The sequence below is a fragment of the Notamacropus eugenii genome, chromosome 7 (genome assembly GCF_028372415.1).
Source record: "Notamacropus eugenii isolate mMacEug1 chromosome 7, mMacEug1.pri_v2, whole genome shotgun sequence".
NCBI lineage: Eukaryota > Metazoa > Chordata > Mammalia > Diprotodontia > Macropodidae > Notamacropus > Notamacropus eugenii.
In genome coordinates this window covers 37,891,230-37,915,839 of record NC_092878.1, presented here as the reverse complement: position 1 = coordinate 37,915,839, position 24,610 = coordinate 37,891,230, and the positions used below count along the sequence as shown (strand labels likewise).

General features: G+C 40.1%; 1 protein-coding gene across 1 annotated transcript in view; it reads left to right on the top strand.

The window, feature by feature from the left end:
• SLC24A4 (solute carrier family 24 member 4) overlaps window positions 1-24,610 on the top strand; it is a 297,207-nt gene that overhangs the window by 190,614 nt on the left and 81,983 nt on the right. The window contains exons 4-10 of the mRNA XM_072624485.1: window positions 1,738-1,812; window positions 3,821-3,905; window positions 7,345-7,448; window positions 9,667-9,741; window positions 13,614-13,639; window positions 17,001-17,054; window positions 18,230-18,372. Coding sequence (XP_072480586.1) covers window positions 1,738-1,812; window positions 3,821-3,905; window positions 7,345-7,448; window positions 9,667-9,741; window positions 13,614-13,639; window positions 17,001-17,054; window positions 18,230-18,372 — 562 coding nt within the window. The remainder of the gene's footprint in view (window positions 1-1,737; window positions 1,813-3,820; window positions 3,906-7,344; window positions 7,449-9,666; window positions 9,742-13,613; window positions 13,640-17,000; window positions 17,055-18,229; window positions 18,373-24,610) is intronic.

Sequence of the window (24,610 nt, the reverse complement as noted above, 5' to 3'; positions counted from 1 at the left end):
GATTAGCTCAAGGTTGACTCTTGGAAACCCTAGGACTGAGCTCCAAAGGCAGGAGTTTTTTGGTTACCTGGGAAAACAGTGCCCTCACTGAGCACACGAGAAACAGGACAAATCAGAACTACAGAGTCTATTTTTTAACTGTCCAAAGCTTTTATTATTCCCTAAACATTTCCTTCCTGGCCCCGTAAAGGCTGGTCTCAGATCTCACTTTTTGATGTGCCAGTCTGATTGCTGGAGTAGGTGTTTCCTCCTCAAAGGACAGGGAACTTATGATCTTCTCCTGTGAGAGGAAGCTGTTCTATTCTGACAGTCAAGGATTTCTGCATCAAAAGGTTCCATCCTAAGGGGTAAGGAAGAAAGTGCTTAGAATTAGAGTTTAAATGGTTTTAGAAATAGTTGTGGTTGGGTCAATTCAATAAACATTGATTAAGTTCCTTTTATAAGCAAGTTCAGCACTGGTGATACAAGGACAGATTCCTTCACCTTCCTTTCATGTTCAGTAAGATCAGTTTCCCCAAGGCTGCAAAGAACTCAACACTTATTGCAATATTATGCACCTACCAACATGGACAGCACAGTTTTGTCATGGGTAAAAGGGTTAGTCTGTCAGTCAGTAAGCATTCTTTGTGAGGTTTTCTTGGCTAAGATCCTGGAGTGGTTTGCTGTTTCTTTCTCCAGCTCATTTTACAGATGAATAAAGTGAGGCAAACAGAGTTAAATGACTTGGCCAGAGTCACACAGCGAGTAAGTGTCTGAGGTTAGATTTGAACTAAAGAAAATAAGTCTTCCATTGCTTCAGGTCCGGCACTCTATCCATTGCACCACCTAGCTACCCCACAGCAACAACCACCACCATGGACAAGACCAGGGGCAGCTTCAAAGCCACATGTGGCCTTGTACGTCCTGAAGTGCTGACCTTTGACTGAATCCAAACTTCATCGAACAAATCCCCTTCATAAAAGGATTTGTTCTATAAAACTTGGACTCAGTCAAAAGGCCACACCTTCGGACCTAGAAGGCTGCATGTGGCCTCAAGGCACATTTTCAAGACAATTTCATCGTCGGTAAAATGGGTCAGTCTGTTAGTCAGCAAACATTTAAGTCATTAAGGGGCTGTCATTATAATGAAGGAAATAACATTCACACTGTTATGTACCAGCAGGATACATATGGGTTGAACTGGAGGCCATCTCATTAGGAAGGCACTAACACTGGGTCTAGGAAAGGCCTCTTGCAGAAAGTAGAATTTGAACTGATTATTGAACACTTATACTTCTTTCCTCATAGGATTTTTAGGAGGAAAGAGCTTTTCAAACCTTCAAGTACTGTACAAATCTGAGATGGGGATGATGTCAGCTAAGACCCTTTCAAGTGCCACTTAATTTTAATCTATGCTTAAAATGTGTGGGAACCTTTTCAAAGGAGAGAGCACCTTGAAGTGGAGTAATCACTGGATTGAGGATCAGGAGACCTGAGTTATCTTTGCCACTTAGATGTGTGCCCTAGAGCATCACCTCCCCTTCCAACCTCAGTTGTCTCCTTTGTTTAAAAAAAAAGGATTGAGAGGGTTCCAAAGGCCCACAGCCCTCTAATAGTCTATAATTCCTATCCGTATTATAATCCATTTTCTTGTTCACCTTCTGCTTAGCTTCTGGCCCTGGTCATTTGGGCATTAAATAACTAGCCACATGCTGTCAATACATGAGTGATCACGTGACCCCCCCTTTTCTTTTTCAGGCACTTTATATGTTCTATGCCTTGGCTATAGTCTGTGATGATTTCTTTGTCCCATCATTGGAAAAAATCTGTGAGGTAGGTGAAGACATTTTGAGTGAGGGGGGAGGGAAGGAACGAGATACAGGCTCTGAGATGAAAAAGCAGAAAAAACCATAACTCAAAAGACTTCCCTTTAATTTTGTCCAGTGGTAATGGACACTTCCGTATACTACTTTTGTGCCATCTGTCCTACCTGAGATTCCTCAGTTTGGAGCTCAGTGTGGGATCTTTGAATGTATTTTTTCAAATTTTGAAGAATGGATAGAAATTCAGTAGATTAAATGGAGAAAAAGAGGACAGGCATCCTAGAAATAGGAAATAGCATGAACAAAGACATGGAGGGGTATGTATGAGAAATACCAACTTCCTCCAAGTGGTCAGAATGTAGGATATGTGGGAGGAAATATACAATAAGATAGAAACATAGAAAAACACAGGATTAGAAAGAGCCTTGAATGTGAGGCTAAGAAATTTCAACTGTACTTGGGAGGCAGACATTGAAGGATTTTGAGCAATACATGTGATATGTGTGCAGTGCATTTTCACATCTACATATAAGAAAGACTACTCTGGCAGATGTAAAGTGTTGACGGTAATAAGTTAGCAGGGGAGAAGGATGCAGAGAGAATGGAAACCTCTACTCTACCGTTCTCTAGATCCCAAATGGTCTCTGCACAACACTAGACCAGCAGAGTAGATGTCAGATGACAGGTTGCTCCCTCTAGACCAAGAGTGGGGAACCTGCAGCCTTGAGGCCATGTGTGGCCCTCTAGGTCCTCAAATGCAGCCCCTTTTTTCATTCAAAGAGTTTCACTTGAGGACCTAGAGGGCCACACATGATCTCAAGGCTTCAGGTTCTCCACCCCTGGGATAGACTGAAGAATTTTATCCAGTTCTTATAAATTGCAAGACCTCTATGAACTCATGCAAAATGAAGTGAGAAGAACTGGGAGACCGTTGTGCACAGTAATAGGAATGCTACAATGATAAATGAACTGTAAAAGACTTGGCTACTATGATCGATACAATGATCCAAAATAATTCCAAAGGATTCATGATGGAAAAATGCTATCCACCTCCAAAGAGAGAACTGATGAACTTTAAGTGCAAATGCAGTATATTTTTCTGGGTTTTTTTTACTTTGTTTTGTAATGTGGCTAATATGGAAAATTTTTTGCATGACTTCACATGCATAATTGATATCATATTATTTGCATTCACAGTGGGTGGGAGGGAGAGAATCTGGAACTCAAAATTTTAAAAGAAAAGAATATTAAAAAGAATGAATGTCATTGGGATATATTTGACAAAATAAACAAAGATGGAAAACAAAACAAAACAAAAAAAAGAATAGATATTCAACAGGATGGGAAGGTGTCTCGTTAAATGGACCATAATGTTGGTTAACCCTAGCCCAGTAAGCCTCCTGATAAACCCATTGAGTCTCAGATAGATAGATACACAGACAGATAGATGTGTGTATGTACATATGTGTGTATATACACATATATACATATACACATACATGCGTATATATGTGTATATGTACACATCGAAGACTCATCTTTTTAAACTGATAGGTCCTGATGAGGGTAGTAAGCATTTTCAAAGGCAAGGTGTGTTAGAAGGAGAGGTGACACTGTATTATAGTGGGCCAGGAGTCAGGAATTATGGGTTCTAATATTGTCCATGTTGTTAACCTGATGTATGACCTTGGACACAAGTCATTTCCTCTCTTTGGGATATAGTCCCTCCTTGGTTAAATAAAGGAATTAGACAAAATGATTTCTAAGATGCCTCCCAGCTCCTAATTTCTATGCTACTGGGCTAAACATTTACTATAGAAACCTCTAATCCTGATATGTGCTGGGCCTTCAGCTAACCCCAGGACCTAAGGGAGGTGGTGAGTTGAATTTCCTTCTTCCCTGGGCAGCTAATGTCCTGTGCTTTCCTGTGTTCTTTCTGAATATCTCATCAAAGATCATGTCAGTCCTCTGGAAGTCCATGTAATGGCTTAATGATCTTACGAGCATATTTGTTTCAGAAACTACACCTGAGTGAAGATGTGGCTGGAGCCACATTTATGGCTGCAGGAAGCTCTACGCCAGAACTCTTTGCTTCTGTCATAGGTAAGAAATCCATCCTCCCCAGGGTTACTGCATCCAGTGATTTCAATCTAAGGACCTGCATGTGAGACTCAGGTCCTCTCAGTCTTGGTTTCTTCTCAAAGTTCACAGTTTCCTCTTCCATATAGTGGAACTAATAAGGCCTGCCCTGCCTGCTTCACTAACTTACTACACGAGTTGAATCAGATAATGCATAAAATGTGATTTGTAACCATAAAGTGCTTTATAAGTTTAAGGTGTTATCATAGGATATCTTCCTTTGGAACAGAAGTTCTTAACTTTCAATCCACCAACTCCTCAAGTGATCCATGGATAGATTTTAGGAATTTTATGAACTTGGATGGAGAAAAAAATTACCTTTTTATTTTCATTAACTTAGGGTTTTCTTCATAATCCTTCGTATTTAATGTTTGAAACATTCTTCTCAGAAGGGGTCAGTAGGCTTCACCAGACTACAAAAGAGATCCATGACACAAAAAAGTTAAGAACTCCTGCTTGAGAGCATCTTTTAAAATTGAGCAGATTCTTGTCACTCTGGAGTAGCTGAAGCATAGGCCTCTTTTTTGACAGAAGGGTGAACTCCATGACCATGCTAAATCCATGCCTATTCATGTTTGTTTTTCTAATTCTACTCGTCATTCAAGTTGTCAGACATTGACCACCCCCAAGTCAGTTTTCTCATCTATAAAAATGAGGTGACATGGCAAACCTGATTACAATCTCATAAGAATAGTGTGGTGGCAGATAAAGAGACTGCTCCTGTATTCATAGTATCCTTCTGAGGCAGCTGATGGTCTAGTGGGTAGAGCACTGGAATGGGAATCAAAAGACCAAGTTCAAATCCAGCCTCAGATACTAGTTGTGTGATCTTGAGCAAGGCATATAATCTCCAGTTGCTCCAGTTTCCCCACTGTAAAATGGGGATGATAACAATAACATCAATCTCCCAGAGTTGCTGTGTGGATCAGATGAGGTATTTGTAAGGTACTTAGCACAGCATCTACCACATAGTGGGCAGGAGCTATTATCATGACTTTGTGTCTTCTCACGGTGATTTGTATATCTTACCTTGGGGTCATTGTTCAGAAGAGGGCTTGATACGGAGATTGACAAAGAGAACATGGTGGCATGGGAGATGGTTCAGTGGGATAACAGATGTTCAGACCACATTCTTCCTTGGCACCCACACAATGTCGAGAGACTCCCCCCCGCCCCCAATGCACTGGATGGACTCCTTGTGGCAAACTTAAGGAAGGATGTGGATGAAGACTGAACAGGATGGGCAGGCATAGATGGTTCCCGATCTGCATTATTAGAGGGAATCCTTACTTTGATTAGATTACAGATCCTTTGGAGTATTCAAACTGGAATAAAGGAGAATCTCATCCTATGTCAAAAACCAATGCTATGGGTTTCCTGTGTCATGGTAAGGGATGCAACTTACCATCGCATGAACTTATTATTAATAATAGCTAGGGGCAACTGGGTGGTACAGTGAAGACACGTATGACTGTGTGACCCTGAGCAAGTCACTTAACCCTGTTTACCTCAGTTTCCTTGTCCATAAAATGAGCTGGAGAAGGAAATGGTGAACTGCTCCAGCATCTTTGCCAGGAATGGAGTCATGAAGAGTCAGACACAACTGAAAACAATTCGAACAATAATATAACAGCTAATATTTATATAGCACTCGCTATGTGCCAGGCAGGCACTGTACTAAGTGCTTTACAGTTATTGTCTCCTTTGATTCTCACAACAACCCCATCAGGTAGGTGCTATTATTGTCTCCAGTTTACAAAGGATGAAACAAAGGAACTTTATGTATATTTGTCGATATGTTTGATTCTGGTCTTTGGCATAGCCTGATCTGTGTGCTGGGGATCACCATTCACACATCACAAGTTATATGCCAACTGAATGGTTATCTGCTCCCTCAAATATGACTCCCACACTCTCCAGATTCCATGTCTTTGCTCCTACTGTTCTCAACACATGGAATGCCATCCCTCCCCCTCTTTTCCAGTGGAATTCCCTTCCATTCTTTGTAACTCACATCAAGCACCTCTTCTTTCATGAAGCCTTTCTTAATTCTTCCTTTTGATAATTATCTTCCTCCTCACCCTGATCTATCACTTAGTTTTATAACTTTATAATAGCTACCATGTAATATATATGTGTACGTATGTATATATATGTGTGTGTATATATAATAGCTGCCACTAGTCTGACTCATGTGTATGTCTCATCTCCCTATCAAATGTGAAATTCTATGAGGGAAGGAACTACATCTTTCCTTAATATTGTATTTTTCCTCAATACCCGGTACATACGCTACTGTGATTAGCTGTTTAGAGAATATTTATTGAATGAATAAAGGGACACTGTGCTAAATACCAGGAGAAAATTAAAAGCGAATGAGACAAAGCAGCAACCCTCAAGGAGTGTACAACTCAGTAGGCTTTGCTGCAATAATTGATGGGCCGGATCCCATTCTCATTGGATGTTTTGAGAGGAATAATAAATTTGTTCTAGGCCCTTCAATAATTTACCAGCTATCTAGGCCCTTATTAAGTAATTTTCTGAATGGTTGTCTAGTCTAGAATTTTTCTTATAGCTCATCCTATAAAGTCACCAGATTTCTAAATACTAGAGAAATACTTCTGAGGTACAAATTGATTTTATACTCAGGTCTTTAAAATGGCTATTGTACACTCTTTTCATAAGAAATTCAACCTCCCAGAACTGCTAGATGGCATAGTGGATAAAGCTCCAGAGTCAGGAGGACCTCAATTCAAATCTGGCCTCAGATACTTACTGGCTGTATGACCCTGGACAAGTCACTTAACCCCTATTGCCCTCCAAAGAAAAAGAAATTGGACCTCTTTCTACATATTCCCTATCCTTCTCCCTTGTTTGCTGTGTTTCAGAAACATGCAGTAAATAATTCTGGATTTGGTAAAACGCAAAGCAGTCAGACTCAAATCAAAACAAATTCAGAAAGAACAGAGGTAGCAGAAAGAGTATCTGACTTGGAGTCACATAACCTGGGTTCAAGTATGGGCTCCATCACTCACTGGCTTGTGAGATTGAACAGATCCTTTTCCCTCTCTCTGGTGCTCAGATTCTTTATTTCTGAAATGAAGGATTTCGGTCTGACAATCTCTAAGGTCGTTTTGGGCTCTGATATTGTTTAGAAGTCCCTTTCTGCTCTAGTGCTCTATAGTTCCTAATGTCTATCACCACTGGACCTGCTTCACTGTTCTGAATAAACGTTGCTCATCCGTTGGACATAGGAGACTCCCAGTCCATGCCACTGCCAGATGGAAATTGACAGCACAGCCTAGTTAAAAGGGTGATGGAAAACACATGTGTTCCCACATGTTCCCTGGCACATAGAAGGAGGTCCAGGTGTCTCATCTTGTTCTGTTTTCTCTTTTTTCAGGTGTATTCATTACACATGGAGATGTAGGGGTTGGCACAATCGTCGGTTCTGCTGTTTTCAACATTTTATGTATAATTGGAGTATGTGGATTATTTGCGGGACAGGTCAGTGGTTTTCAACACATCCTATGGTTCACAATCTGCATTTCATTACGATTAGTTTATAGGACCTTTAACCTTTGAGCTGAGGGTGCTATATCAGAAAGACAGTTTATTGAGAGTACAAAGGCTTGGGGCACAATGGATAGAGTACTGGGCCTGGATTCAGGAGGACTCTTTTTCCTGAATTCTAATCTGGTCTCAGACACTTACTAGCTGCATAACCCTGGGTAAGTCACTTGATTCTGCTTGCCTCGGTTTCCTCATCTGTAAAATGAGCTGGAGAAGGAAATGGCAAACCACCCTAGCATCTTTGCCAAGAAAACCCCAAATGGGATCATGAAGAGAGTATAAGTATAAAACAACTGAACAGCAATAGAGACTTGACTTCTAGAACTGGTTTTGTTACAGACTAAGTGTGTAAATCCTTGGGTAATTTTTTCATTTCTCTAGACTTCAGTTTCCTTGATCTGCAAAAGGTAGAGCAGTAAGGGAGGGGAATGCCTTGATTGGATGACCTCAAAAGTCCTTTCCAACTTGAATATTCTAGGGTTCTTTGTTACCCCTTCAGATCTTCCTAAAAGAGAGACTTCTCTCTTTATTAAGATCCTTATCCATTTTTTGAAAGTTAACTTTTAAAAATCTATGATTTCCCTGGGATGGGCATTCTTTCCACTAATGCTTATCACAAATATCACCATATCTTAATAGACAATTTTGTAAATTTCTATAGCCAAAAAAAATTCATGTAGAACTCAAGCATGTATAATTTCAGTATTTGTACTCCTATAACTATCAAAATCTCCTGGGTATTTAGTGAGGATGTTACTGGGATCCATCAGTGGACTAGAGGGAACTGTGCAAAGTTTATTCTTCTTCCAGGGAATATATATCACAGTTCAGCTTTTCTCATGATCAGCATCTGAATATACTCCAGGTTGTCAATGCCCTTCCTAAAAGATGGCCTTCCAAAGTGAACACAGAAACCCATTTGTGATCTAGCCAAGACAGGACACAGTGGAACTTTCCTTCTAGATGCTATGGTTCTATTAATACAGCTTAACATCACATTTTCTCTTTTGCCTACTGACTGAATTTATAGTCTACTAGAACAGGTCTTTTTCACATGTACAGTTGATTTTTTTGAACCAAGTTTAGAACTTTTCATTTAACCCTATTAAATCCCATTGTCTTAGCCTCCTCTAACAAAGAAACTGTATTTTTTTACATCATCCCATCTCTGTCCTCCTAAGTAGGATCTATGTAAGCAGTAACCACTGTTTATACTCTAGGGATAAGTAGCCTATTTTGAAATGCTTTGGGATCCCAGATTGTACTCACTCTTAATTACCCATTTCTTTGTAGCACCTCAGAGAAGGATACAGAAAAATAGACTTACAAAACAGTGTTGTCCTCATTCATTCATTCAACAAACATTTGAGTGTCTACTATCCTATCCCAATTCAGTTAAATTCAACAAGCGTTTGCTAAATGCTTACCGTGAGCAAGAATCTATGCCTTATAAAATAGGGTCCTTTCTACTCTAAATTTAAATGGATTGAGGTGATCTGGAGACATGTCCTGTCTCTGCCACTTACCAGCTATGTAACCCTTGGACAAGTCATTTACCCTCCCTCAGTACCAATTTCCCTCCATTCCAAAATGAAGATAATGACATTTTTATTACTAACCTCATAGAGTTGCTGGGCAATGAAATGATGTACCTGAAGAGATTTGTAACTGTAGAACAATATAGAAATGCAAGGTATCATAATTGTTATTCTGGGACATTCTATTCAATGAATCCATGAGAGGAGATGAGACCAGAGTAGCACACAGGTGCTACACATGACAGATGGTTGAGATGGCAAACACTTGGGGCTGAGAACATGCTCACCCCTGGAGCAATCTGCTTGCTCTCCAGAGCTTGGGATTTGAATACTTAAAGAAATAGATAGCTTTTGTGTAAAGCACTTATGAACATTACTCGGTTTCACTTCATTCCACAAATAAAAAAAGGGAAAAGGCACGCTTTGAAGACTAGCGGCTAAGCTCATTTTGCTCTTGTGAGAGGCGGGATTAAGAGGATATCTGGGAGACATGGGTTTTCCCCTGAATAGTGGACCAGTTCTAATTATGCAAATAGGAACCTTTTAGCGCATCCTCTCCATCTCTCCTCCTAAATAAGGGACTGTGGAATAGCTAACGTCTGCTTGTTTTCCAGGTGGTCCATCTGACCTGGTGGGCAGTGTTCAGGGATTCTGTATACTACACCCTGTCTGTCATCTTTCTCATTGCGGTGAGTTTCACCACCTTAGTTTCAAAGCTTCAATTTCACCAGTGGTCTAAGTTAACAGGTTTTGTTGCTTGACGGGATTTATTTACTTTAGTATTGGAAGGGTATGAGGTTTCATTGTTGTGAGTTCTCCCTTCACTAATGAGGACAACAGTTCTTGCTTAGTAGATGGTTTTTGAGATTGACTATGATCCAAAAATCTATTATCCTATATCTGTACTCTACAAACTTGTCAATGATATATCTCAGATGACTGTGAGACCTTCCAGAACTTGTGTGCCTTTGGCATAGCCATTAAGAATCCAAGATCTCCTCCATCCCTATCATGATGAGACATTGCAGGAGGACTTCAGCAGAACATAGGGATCTGAATTAAGAAAGAAAAATTGAACAATCCACCAGTCACACATATTTTATATTCATTAATGACCACTGACAATGTTCTCCATTAGGAGAAATAACATTTCCCATATTCAGGGGTCATGGTCCAGCCACATCAGTCATATCACACAATGGAAAACCTAGAAGAAAGCATACAACAAAAAAGTCATCTTCCACGCAATAAAAAGTTCATGTCCCAAAGTTCACACATTTTTCTCAAGATTACCCCTCACCCAGAGTTTATTGACTCTTACTTTACTTATGATTCTATCAGAATGCTATTCCACTTCCACAAGCAGATTAGAAAAACTTTAAGAGACTGTAAGGGCTGTAAGAGACAGGAAAAAGTAACAGAGGAGGTTGAAAAATTATAAAAAGCAGGTATAACTCAAAAAGCCCAGAATCTTGGAGCCATTTATTAGAAGAGCATATAGCCCAAAGCTTCAGTAGCCTCTCAGAGCATCACTAGATTACAGCACAGTATAATTGATGTCATAATGGTAGTCCTGAGTGCTAATCATCAAAAATGATTGAATATGCATATCATCTTCTGTTTAAGCAGGAAAGGAAATAAATAATGTATTTATTTACTTGTTTGTTTGTTTGTTTTTGAAACTGGGTCTCTTTATCTCACCCAGACTGGAAGTTCAAGGGCCACTCACAGGCCCCGTCCCACTATTAATGGGATGGGAGCTTTGACCTGCCCCATTTCCAACCTGAACCATATCATCCCTCTTTAGACAACCCAGTGTCCCATTGCCAGGGGCTCACCATACTGATGCTGGACTTAGAGTGGATATCCAATAAATTTAGCCCATTGCAGCATGGAACTACCCAACTCAAGGGATCCACCAGTCTCAGCCTCGTGCGTAGTAAGAATTATAGGAGTATACCTGGCACATGATATATATTTTAGAAAGGTTTCCATCTCAAATGGTTAAAATAAAATTTTGACAATTAAAGGATAAATTTCAATTATCTGGAAATGTAAGTTTTGTTACCTCATTCCTGAAAATGCTAGATAAATCATGATTTTGAGATCATGAAAGACCAGGAGTCCCTTAAAGTTAGTTGTATGCCCAGTATTGACACCTATGAAACAAAATGGGCACAGAAAGTAAGATAATCTCATCTATAAGAAACTAGTTCTGGAAGTCAGTTCACAAGCATTTGATAGCTGTTTCCTATGTACCGGGCATTTGCTAAGCTTTGGGGATACAAAGAAAGGCAAAAACATATCCTGTTCTCAAAGAGCTGGCATTCTAATGGGGGAGAAAGCACATAAACAATTATAGACATAAAAGATTTTGTATATATATATATATATATGGAGAGAGAGAGAGAGAGTAGATGCAAGGTGATCTCAGAAGAGAATATACTAGTACTGAAGTGACTGAGAACAACCTCCTGGGGAAAATGACATTTGAGCTAATATTTGAAAGAAGCCAAGGAAACTAAAAAGTGTGGGATGAGCATTCCAGAAATGAGAAAAAGCCACTGCAAAGACACAGAGTTAGGGAGATAAAGTTACATTCAAGGAGTAGCATGTAATCCATTGTATATCTGGGTCACAGAGTTTGTGGGGGGGAATAAAGAATAAGAAACCTAAAGAGGCTGGGCACAGTGTGGTGCAACGGAAAGAGTCACCTAAGTGAGTCAGAAGCCCTGGATTTGAAAACTGACTTTGCTGTTTATTCTCTGTATAATATAATCTGTAGAATGAAGAACTCTATTCTTGGATCTTTTCAAGTTAGTAAGAACTGTCTGGGCTTATATTCATCATCCTTGAGAACCCAGAACCAATGGGGAAGTGTCATTAGGGCCTGTAATGGTTAAGATGCCTTTAGCTCTAAGTCAGATGGTCCTTTGTAATAAAGCCCAATAAACCAGATTATAAACCATAATCCCAGTAGTCCATTGCTGTAGAGTCTTCTTGGATACATCGATAGAGAGCTGCTACCTCTAGCTTGTACTCGCTTAGAAATTATGCCCCTAAAATCATAGGCTGTTAGGCCTTTACTAAAGAGAAAAAGAAGTGCTTCTAGGTATTTGTGGCCTGGGAAAAAGAGATGAGGCTCTGTCTGCTGGGAGTTGCTGCCAGGAAGATTGCATGTGTACCTCAGACCTCCTAATAGTTTGAACTATACCAGCCAACTTCAAGGGAAGGGATGGTACATTTTTCTCTTCATGTTTTCTGAGTGTTATTTATTGTGCTGAGTTTTTGTAATTAGCATGACATAGTGGAAGGAGCCTTGGACTTGTAGTCAAAAGATTAAGGTTCTAGTTCTGACTGTGATTATGTGGGCAAATCTTTAGATTTCTAGTGCCTCAGTTTGCTTATCTGGAGAATGAGAGAGTTGGATTAGATGATCACAAAGGTCCTTTCTAGGGTTAACATTCAATGAGTCTTAAAACAAACTCAACTAGCTTTTCTTTTTTTGTGGTTTTTAATATTTTTCTTTGTATCCTCAGTGCCTTGCACATAGTAGGTGCTTAATGACTATTTATCATTGTCGATTTTCTTTTTTTTTTCTTTTTCTCTCTCTCTCTCTCTTTTTTTTTTTTTTTTTTTTTGGTAACTTCATGGTTTGGGTTTTTTTGTAGTCTCCATTTAAGCTCAAACAAGGACAATGGCTTTCTTGCCTACGGCAGCAGATTTGTGAGATACAATGATGTCCTAATCATTTATTTTGCATGTAAAATAATATAATTGGGCTTCATTCTTCAAGTCTTATTGCTGTCCCAAGTTTCTTGTAGGGCCATTTACTATAGCTGCAGAGTTGGGAAATGATAATAGCTAATAATAATAGTTAACATTTAGAGAGAGCAGTTCTCAAAGTGTAGTCTGGGGACCCTAGGGTGTCCCTGAGACCCTATCAAGGGGTCTGTGAGGTCATAACTATTTTCAAGATAATACCAAGATGTTTTAATTTCTACTAAGGTAAATGTCAATACATATAACCCACATAAACAAGAACAAAAGCTCATATCTGGGAGTAAATTTTAAAGATGCCTTGAGCCCAGAAAGTTTGACAATCATTGATAGAGACAATGAAGGTTTGAATTCTAGGGGCTGAGTGGGGATAGCCAGATGACAATCTGGGAAATGCACAAAATGACCAAATGTGAACAGTACCAGTCAGATGAGGGAGAAGGGGGTTGTGTGATCTCCACTCTATAGTCCATCACTTACTATGTGACTTTGAACCTGCTCCTTCCTGAGCCTCATTTCTGGAAAATGGAAGGAATTGGATGAGATGGTCTCTGAGTGCAGCATGAGTGCTACCTCTCAGATAAGAAGATGGAAGCAAATTATCACCAGGTTTCCTTCCAGAGCCAACATCCTCTGTTCTTACATTCTATGCTCTAAGCTCCTTTCCAAATCCAACATCCTACAAGTCTATGATTCCCCCATACCTGTATAATCTAAGTCATCTTTTGCTTTGTGGTGAGTAATGAGTGGGTTTCTTTTCATCTGTTTCTTTGCCTTCCAGTTCATCTATGATGAGGAAATTGTGTGGTAAGTTTTTAGTTTGTTTCTACGTTCCACCTTTGTAAGTGTCTAGGATCCCTTGTTAGCTCAATATATCTCGCTCTTTGATAAACAATATAAACTTAGCAAAGTCCTTTCTGAAAATAAAAGTTGTACTATGTTAAACAAGCATGACTTTGTTCTTGTTTTCCAAATAGAAAACCTATTCTTTAACATTGACTCCTTTTTTTAATAGGGCCTGATACTCTTCAGGAATTGTCTTAGAAGACAATTCAGAATCTGCACAATCTACATGATAAAATTTGAGGAAGAATAGTAATTAGACTAATTGACTAAGAAGACCCAGCTCCCCATCATCAAGAGCAATGTGGTACAATGGAAAGGTCATTGACTAGGCAGTCAATAACAGCTAACATTTATGTAGCACTTCACAAATATTATCTCATTTTATCTGAATGATTGCTCTGGGAAGCAAGTGCGATTATCATCCCCATTTTACAGATGAGGAATCTCAGGCAATCAAAAGGTTAAGTGACTTGCCTAGGGTCACACAGCCAGGAAGTATCTGAGGCTAGATTTGATCTCAGACCATCCTGATTCTAGTACTCTGTCCACCGTGCCACCCACCTGCCCTATGTTAACATTGGAAGGTTTGCAAAGCATTTTCCTCCCAACTCTATGAGATAAGTAGGGCAGATTTTATTATTTATGTTTTGTGGATGGGATAACTTAAGCCCAGGGATATTAAATTAACTTCCCAAGATCACAAAGGAAGTAGATAATAGAGCTGGACATTGAAACCAGGTCTTCTGACTCTAAATCCAGTGCCCTTTCCCTTATACCATTTGTCCTCTAAGACAGTAAGTCAAAGAAAAAGTGTGTAGACCTGTGTTGGCAGAAGGAGTTCATTCACCTAACCGTTCCCTGTACCAGTGAAATCATAGTCCCAATACCTATCCCTACCATCTGCCAGGCCTCACCACATGATGGTGGTGACCCTGGGTTCTTGAGGGCTATAAGAGAGAGACACAAATTCTGGTACATCACAGTTTGAGTTGCTGGTCTATCACTATTCAACAGTATGACCATGAGAAAGCTACTTCTTACTGAACCTCAGTTTCAAACCTTTGATATTATTGGTAAATGACCCCTATGTCCCTTCCAGCTCCTATATTCTATGTTAGCAAAGGAAGAATTTTGGCTTTTTTCAGTGGTCTGCTATAAGAGAACATAATCATCAGTCTGACCTGTCCAAGAAAGGGTATGTCTTGGAACCCACATCATCCATGTCTCCCCCTGTGAAAACTAGTACATTTCCATTTTATATCAACCAATCATCATGACCATTTCTGGAAATTTGGGCCCCAACTGATCATTTAACATGAATCCCTATAACAGGACTATTGGTAGATCTGATCTACAGTCCAGAAGCTTAAGATGTCCCTTTTCAGGGTTGGATTAGGAAAAGAGAGAATAGAGAATCTAACCTGACTCTTGAACCAACTCTTAGATCTACCTTAGATAGAAGACAATTCTAGGTCCTCTTTTCCTTCACACAGCACCCTAATTCCAGCCAATTTAGAGAGCTTTGTGGTGTTTCTTATAGCCTGGAATTTAAAGAAACCCTAAAGCCAATATCTTTGCTAAAGGTGAGAAGAGAGAAAAAACCTCAAGTATTCTTTTGCCTTCTCCCAGGGGGTGTTGTCTCCAAGATAAGGATGATTAACCCTCTTTGGAAGACTAGATTCTTGAGTAAGTACCACAGTGCAAACAGTCTGGGCTCACATCCCAGAAACACTCTTGGGTTTCTGAGGGATTAGCAACAGATTCTGTGGCTGATGGGCTAAAAGCCAGGAAGTAATACTACCATCCTCAAAAATGAACTAACCCAGATTCCTTATTGAGTAGCAGGGTAGCATAATAGGAAAAGTATAGGACTTAAAAGTCAGAAGATATGGGCTTAAGCCCCAGTTCCATATTTTGACTTGTGGGTAAAACATTCTTCTAGGCCTCAGTTTCCTACTCTTCAAAATAAGGTTGCTATTTTCCTCACAATTAGTAGGAAGGAAATGCCTTGTAAACTTTATGAATTTTAAATATTATTTGAATATTTCAAGGATACATGATTGATTTTGTCTGAAGGGTCATGCCTTCCTCCACTCTCACCATAGACAGACTTAGGGAATTACTGTGCCTAAAGCATTATATGCTAAGGTTAGCTTGGTGATAAGCATCTCTGATCATTGTATGTCTGGTCCTTTGAGGATGGATATATAGCCCATTATCCGGGCCCATTCTTGATAGTATTTCTAGCTTGCTAGGACTGACCAAAATTTGCACCTCTCTGTGATAGCCCTCAGGACTCCAACATCACCTCCATGCCATGGGGAGGCATGTGAACCTGGCATGGTCCCTGATACACAGTAGGGACAGGGACTTGGCTTGTGATTTCATTCATACAAGGAATTTTCACATGAGCTAACTATTCCTGTCAACACAGATCTGCGTCTTTTTTGAAACTTAGGGTCTTAGAGTGGTGTATAGAGCACTGAGAGATTAATGACTTGCCCAGGGTCATACAAATATGACCCTATATGTCTGTCCTCAAAGGACTAGATAGGCAAAGTTCAGAGATGCTTGTCACCAAGTTTAGCACAGCATGTAATGATTGTTTAGTATGGGATCTGAGGCAGGCCTTGAACCCAGGTCTTTTTGGCTCTGAGGTCAGCTCTCCATCCACTATGACACCATGTTGCCTCTAGCTTTCTACATGGAATAATAATTAATTGGCTGGCACAATGGATAGACTGATGGGCTTGGAGTCAGGAAGAACCGAGTTCACATTCAGCCTCAGAAATGTCCTACCTGTGTGATCTTGGGTAAGTCACTTAATCTCTGTTTGCCACTGGAGAAGGTAATGGCAAACCACTCCAGTATTTTTGCTAAGAAAACCTCATGGACAGAGGTCCATAGGGTCACAAAGAGTCAGACGCAACTGAACAACAACTATCCATTTAATTGAAGTATAATAGCCACCAGATACCTACCATAGGCTCAAGCACTGCATTTTATATGAGGACTTTCAAGATTCCCAACCTTCTAGTGCCCTCTCACCCAAAAATACCTTGTATCTCTTTGGTATATACATATATATATATAGGCATATGTTGTCTCACTTGATAGTATGTAAGATCTATGAAGGCAGGGACCTTTTCCCTTTTGTCATTGTATACCCAGAGATTAGCCTAGTGTCTGACACACAGTAGGTGCTTAATAAATGCTTGTTGATGAATTGTAGCAGTCAAATTTATTCATGTCTGGCTTTAACTTTACGATTTAAGAACCCTTGGACAACATAATTAATTACTTTCCTGTTTCTTTCTTTGAGGTGGGAAGGTCTGGTGCTCATCATTATGTATGCATTTTATATACTTATCATGAAGTAAGTTCTGTATCTTTTTCTGTTCTGTGCTACTCGTTTTGTGAGTTCATCTAGTTCTGTAGCCTTCCAGGTGGCTCAAAATCAGTCTTGTCAAACGTTCTAGGGACAGAGGCAAAACACAGAGAAATTGATGGGATGGAAAGAGGTTATTGGGAGAGGAAGGGAACAATATTTCCAAATGGTCCAAAAGAAATACTGTTGAATGGAAAGTGATTGGGAAGTTGGGAAATGGGACTGAATGAGGATTACTAGCCAAAATAATTCTCTACTCCTTTTCCTCGTTCTTGCCTCAGTCATAAATTGATTCAAAAAGTTTTTATTCCCCAAATTGTGATTTCCATTTTTTTCTACCCTATTCTCCAAGATGGGCTGACCCTGAGGGGGAAAAGATACTTTGAAAGGCAGCTGCAGCCTGAAGATCTTACATCTCAAGGACAAAGAAGGCCCTAACCAGCCCTAAACTTTCTTGTCTAAAGCAGAATTGAGCTCCCTTCCCACCATCCCCAAGTAGAACTCCTGGAATGCCAGCTCATCAGAGATGCAGAGGCATGTTATTGTTTTATCTGGCCCACTTGTGCTGCCCCTGGAAGTAAAATCCTCTCTGATGGCTTTTATGAAGGCATAAATCACTCCCACACTAGTTTATGAAAAAAGGTAATAGATAAATGTGGACATTATGAAGTAAACAGTCCCCAATGATCTCCCCACATAGGACATTTAAACTGGGAAGCCAGTCTTAGGGGCTTACCTTGCAAAAAAGAAAAGAGAAAGTAGCTCATGGCTGATGCAGGTATGAGAAATGCTCTTATGGTATGGGGGGAAAAGAACTGAATATGGAGTCAGAGGGCCTGAGTTCTAATCACAAATCTTGCTACTTATTACCTGTGTGACCTAAGGCAAATCACCTCCCTTAGTCTATAAAGTAAGGGATTTGAACCAGATATCATCTAAGGACCCTTCTGGCGCTAACATTAAGTCTTCAGTTTTTTGAAAACCTCTGCTGAACCTTCTATCCTCAACTTGTCCTTGCTGCGAACACATTCTGTGTGTCTCCCATGTCACCTGGTCATCGTGGATGACATTAAGCCTAATGTATGGAACTGGAGACTAGAGGGTAGAAGATTATTTCTTGCTGTCATTCGTACAGTACTTACACCTCTCTTTGCCTTGTTTAGGTACAATGTGAAGATACAAGCCTTTTTCACAATCAGACAAAAAAATATTGCTAACGGAAACACGGTGAACAGTGAGCTGGAGGATGGTAATGATTACTATGACATTAGCTATGATGATCCTTCCGTGCCATTGCTATGGGAAGGTAAGGCTGAGCAGACAGGAGTTGGAGGAAGTCCTTAAATACAACAGCTCACACACAAATCCCCCTAAATTGTCATTGTATCAGGATGACCCTTAGCCTGTTAACAGTCAAAATAAATGAGAAAGACTGGGATGTTTGTCATGTTGTTACCTAAGCTTTGGAGCTTTTTTTTTTTTTTTAACGAGGAGGGAAGTAGAGGGACAACTAGGGATTGGGGTTTAGGAAAGGAGACTTGCAATCCAGTCTTTGGAAATCTTTCCAAGCTTCTCCAGAAAGATCTAAGAGCCTACTTAGCATTTGACTCATTTTATGACTACATCTCACTCAGTGATGACAAAATAAATTAGGAGACCTTCGAAAGAAAAAGCATCTTGGTACAGTGCAAAGAATATTGGATTTGGAATTAGAGGACCTAGGTTTAAATCCTAGCCTTACCATTGTGTGACCTTGGGTAAGTCACTTCAGGCACACTCTGTGGACCTCTATTTGCTCCTCTTTAAGATGAGGGGAATGACTGGACTAAATTATCTCCATAGTCTCTTGCAATTCTAAATCCTGTGGCCCTGTAAAGAGACATTTGGATGCAGAGAACTTAAAAAGGAATATCTGACTTAGAATTTGAGGTAGAATTGTTAGGCAAGGAATGATATGCAAAAGTTTGCCCTATGGGCTTTTAGGTCTGGGAATGGGTATAAGCATTAAGGTGAGGGAGAGACCAGGGATCAGAGAAAGGAATCTTAGTTTGAAGAACAGTGCCTCTCTTACCCTTTGGGCAGCCACTGACCTGTTCGATTGGAGCCCTTGGATACTATATCTCTTTCTTCAGTCTTGGTCTTCTTGTCTAGAGAACGAGGGAGAGTCATTGCCTTTTGGGCCCCTCATCTGTCTGTGTCTCCAGAGGCTTCTGCATCATTGGGTGTCATTTAGAGCCACTTCAGCATCCTTTCTAGCAATCCATGCAATTTGCCAAGCAGCTTCTACTCTAGGACAGGCTCACTAAAGGTTAGTGAATACCTGTCTCAACACTCCAAGGTCTTCCTGCTTTCAGTCAATCATTTATTAAGCACCTACTGTGTACTAGGCACTGATCTTTGTCTGTGTGAAAAGTCACTATGCCCACACAGATCACAGCCTATCTACCTATCTCAATAAAGGTATTTCATGGGTGATGGAAACCCAAAAGCAGTTCATCCCCTGGCAGCCAGCCTTGTGCTCCTGAACCTGTCTCTACCCTTGGCTGGGCTGGTCCTCAGATAGCAGACAACAGAATCCATCACGAATGGTCCCAAACAGGAAACCTTTGCAGCATGCCAGGAAATGCCACAACAAGCTTCCCTTTGAGAAACTAGCGCCACTTCTGTGAAAAGACACCAGAGGGAAACTTTTAGGACAGAATGATTTGACATGGAATTTTTTAAAAGTTTCAAATTCACCTTTGAGTTCAAGTCCAGAAGTATGTATAAAGTGCCTTCTTTGAGCTCTAGGGATACTGTAACCCTAAATGCACTCCTGGTAGTGTGGGGCAACCTGGTGTAGTAGAAGTAGCACTAGGTTTGGAAAGACCTAGGTTTGGATTTTACACTTAATCTCTGTGTTACCTTGCCACGTACATTTCCTCTGTGGGCCTCAGTTTTCTCATTTATAAAATGAGAATCATAACTTACTGTGTCTATCTCACAGACCTTGGCATGAGGGGCCATCAAACCTTGAAGCGCTATGTAAATGTGCAGATTACCCTATGGGGTGATTGTGAGAAAAGGGCTTTTAAGACCTTAAGGTATTATATATCTGTGAGTTACTATTCAAGAGGGTAGAAAATTCCTCCCCTACCCCAACCCCTGGCCTTTTATTTTAAACAGTTGAGTTTTATTCCCATTCTGGAGCTGGACTGAAAAGACCTCAGTCTGAGTCTTAGCCGTACCACTTGTAGATGTTGGTCAGTCACGTCTGACTCCTTGTGATCCTATTTGGGGACTTCATGGCAAAGATACTGGAGCTTTATTTTTTGTCTGATTACCATAGTCTGCTTAGATAAGTAATTAATATAATAATAATAACAACAACCCAGTTAGCACATGTTCAGCTCTAAGGATGTGCCAGTTACTATGCCAAGCTCCTTACAAAATCTGATTGACATAACAGCACTGGAAGGTAGGTGCTATTACTATCCCATTTTCATTGTTCAGTCTTTTTTTCAGTCATATCTGACTCTTTATGACTCCATTTGAAGTTTTCTTGGCAAAGATAATGGAGTGGTTGCCATTTCCTTCTCCAGCTCATTTTATAGGTGAGGAAACTGAGGCAAACAGGGTAAAGCGACTTGCCCAGGGTCACACAGCTAGTAAGTGTCTGAGGCCATATTTGAACTCAAGTCTTACTGACTCCAGGCCCTGCACTCTATCTATGGTGTAATGACACCACTGAGCTACCACCATTTGAGTCTTGGCTATACCATTAATTAGTTATTTAACCTTGGGGAAGTAATTTAAGAAATATCTCATACTGTTGTCATTTATTAAAGGAACTCTTTCAAATAGGAAAATTACATTCAGGGTGCCTGGGGCTATGTGACAAGGTTATAGGCAAGGACACAACTGAAAAATAACAATTGGCCAGGTCCGGAGGGAAGGAAGCTCACGTGCAATAAAGCTTTGGTGTGGGCGTGTGTTTATCATTTTCATGGGCACCCACTGCCAAACCATAAAAGCTCCCATTATGAGATTTTTCATAAAATATAAAGCTTTCCATCCTAGGAGAAATTCTGTTTCCAAGACCACATCTTCATAAGGGAAGGAAAATGATTTGTCCCCTGGGTAATGCTGTTTGATATTCTAGCAGGTCAAGTATAATGCTTTGGTGCCCTTGTTTTGATTGACCCTCTAGAACTATTGACCACATTGACCCTCTAGGACTCTCTCCAAAGACCTAAGTTTTATTACTCTCCTAAGGCAAAGTCTGGTGAGAAGATGCCCTGTGTTCCCAGATTCCTAGGAGTAGCTTACTGGTAAGCAAGCACAGATGCCTTCCAGTGAGTTGTTTGTGTAAATGTTCCCTCAGAACAATGATTATCATAGCTCACATTCTTTTCATGCTCCTTAGAATCTACAAAAGTCAGCTAAGTGGCATAGTGGATAGAGTGCCAGACCAGAAGTCAGGAAGACTTGAGTTCGGTTCTGGCCTCAGACACTTGCTAGCTGTGTGATCCTGGGCAAGTCACTTAATTCTGTTTGCCTCAGTTTCCTCATCTGTAAAATGAGCTAGAAAAAGAAATGGCAAACTACTTCTGTATCTTTGCCAAGGGAAAACCTCAAATGGGGTCACAAAGAGTCAGGCATGACTGAAACAACTGAACAATATGTTAGTGCTGGTAATATAAAGACAAAAATTAAGTTGACCCTGTCTTCAAGTAGCTTACATAGCAGAAATGATTTCAAAGGTGTCTGTTAGTCTCTGTATTTTTGATTGAGCAAGAAACAGGATTCCACTCTACTCCACCCCGTTCCCACCTCCGTTATTGCTATGAAGACTTTAGATAGGAAGGTACCTCTGAAATGCATTTCTTGTCATTAGCTGGTCTCAACTTTCCTTTTCTTAAAACTATATAGAGGAGATTACACCATATCTTTCAGTTCTAATAAGATGGTGTCCCGGGTAGATAATCAAAATTCCTCTTTTCAAGTGTAGATCTGTCTTCACTAGAAACAGGAAAACCATTTTGCTCTATTGATCCAAGATCCCTCTATTTATTTAAATATTGTTACAGAATGTTGATTAGAATTCTGTTTGCCAAAACCAAATAAACTAATTTCCTTTCCCTTTTGCTCTTTTGTTTTCCAAAACTTTGATCATTTTGGTTGTTCCCTGTTGTTTCTTTTACAAATTTTCTCTATCAATTTCCACTGTGCCTCTTATCTAATAGGGGGTTTGAGGACTAACTAGGCATCCTGTGATTTGTCTCAAGCTCCTATTAACACTCAGAACCGGGGCTCGTTCTCTCACAAATAGTCTCCGAGTGCTGAAGCTTGAAGGTTCATTCTTGTTCCTGCTTACTTATGGATCCCAGAAAAGTGCTTGCCTTTTTAAGCAGTATCACTACTTTGTGGACTGAAATTTAACTTTGCTAAGTCCACTGTGACCACCATATGTCTTCCAACCAAATATTCACCAAGCCCATCCTGACCCAATGTTTATAGTTTGTTCTCAGCAGCCCCACCGCCACCACCTCCAAAAGTTGTCACCCTTTCATTCATCCCTCTTCATCTTAATGTCCTGGTCAATACTCTTCCCTCTTCTTTTTGAACCAAAATGTAACTTTAGAGTTTGAGGTGTACCTTCTCTTGGCTTTAACTTGGAAGATGACTGTAATTTAACATTCCTTTTCTAATGCAACTCAGTATTCAATACCATCTAGAATCCCCACCACCAAAAACATCATAGGGTCGGAGGGAGGGGGGAGGTTGCTATGAAATCATCTCTTCAGACATTCCCATGACTCATCCCGCTCAGAGCAGCTGGCAACCCAACCAAGGGTGACCAGCTAGTCCCTTCAAAGAGACCACTCTTTATTGGAACCCAAAGACTACCTGTTGTTTCTCCATGGGGCCAGATGACTATGACTAAACTGACCAAAGCAGATGCTAGAGGCTGCTTGTAATAGTTCTGCCTCTCCTGAGAAGAAATGGAGGCTTTGGTATAAAGTCTGTGAAATATCTTACAGCTTAGGGGCCCAGAAGTGATGAAGGCATAGTTGGGGCTCTAATGCTGAGCAAGGAATAGGGAAAATCAGTATTCAACCAAAGCATGTGCATGAAGGAGAAAGCTGTAGGCTGGAAGCTTCCATGGAGCAGACTCCTCTGCAAGAGGGCCCTGGTTACTAATGTCCTTCTTTAAAACACCTACTTCAGCACCCCTTTGGCAAATAATCAAAGAAGCCTCAATCATCCCAGCTGCATTTGAGCCGGATGACGAGAATGCCCCCTTCTGTCATGGGTCTTGGGAAATGAATGTTATTTTTTCCAGACCGAGGCCTTGGCTCCCACTGCACACTAATCATTTCTGGCAGTCACTGTTTGCTTTTGTCTCCTAAACTCTCCTCCTCCTCTTCTTAATTGTAAGTAATCTGCTCGCATCCACGCAATAACACAACATTTGAAACAAATACACACATAAACCCCAAGCCATTGGAATGTTTCCCTTGCTTCAAGGTCAGTTTTCATCTCAATTCAATGCATGGTATCTCCGGCTTCGTTTTTTTCTAACACCACATGCCTCCTGTCTGCTGAGCCTTGCTGTGTGTTCACTTGTGTGTGTAGTGTTTAGTGTGTGTGGCCACACTTGCATGGATTTGCTGTTTAGAGTGGTTTAAGTGGGTGAATTTGTTCTCCATACAGAAAACATTGGGAACTAATAACTAACTTGGACTGATGTATGTTATTTTAGGAAAATTGAGCCTGCTTGTGTTCTAGCTAGTACATGAGGGATTGGTCAACATTGAGAATCATTCTGGGCTTTGGGAACCAAATCTTACAATTCTCCACAAATACAATTCATTTGTTCATCTGTTCATTCATTCACAAGCATTTATTAAGCACCTACTACATGTAGAACAATAGGCTAGCTTCTGGGGAGATAGAGAAATAAGACATGGTTCCTACCCCCAAGAGTTTATTATCTTAAAGGAGATAAAATATGAGTATAGAAAAATATAATGAAATGTTAATGTTGGTCATATTCACAAGCTCATATATTCCATTAGGCCTTCAGAATTGGGAGTAGGAGGGTATCCTTCATTATTACCACAGAGGATTAGTGTGAGTGCCACTAACTCATTGTGTGACCTTAGGCTAATCACTTCCCTTTTTGGGTATGTCAGCTTGCTCATTTGTAAAACTGAGGAGAACAGACTAGACAATCTTTAAGCACCTTTCCAGCTCTGACTTCTTTGACCTGTGACTGCTTTCCTATGAGCTCCAAAAGAAGTGCCCGCCTACCTAGGGCAATGGATTGTGTGTTCAGGTATTCCAGGCATGCCCTGGTACAACCTAATTGTCTCAAAAAATTGAGAATTTTTCATTTCATTTTTTTGTATATTTTTAGTAAAATTCAGTTGTTAATATTTTCAAATTGTTATGTTTATTTAAAATGGTTATTTAATAGTTATTTAACTATTTAAAATACTTACATTTATTGTCCTTACTTTGATAAATAAAAGTGAAATCCTTTATGACTGAATAGTCGA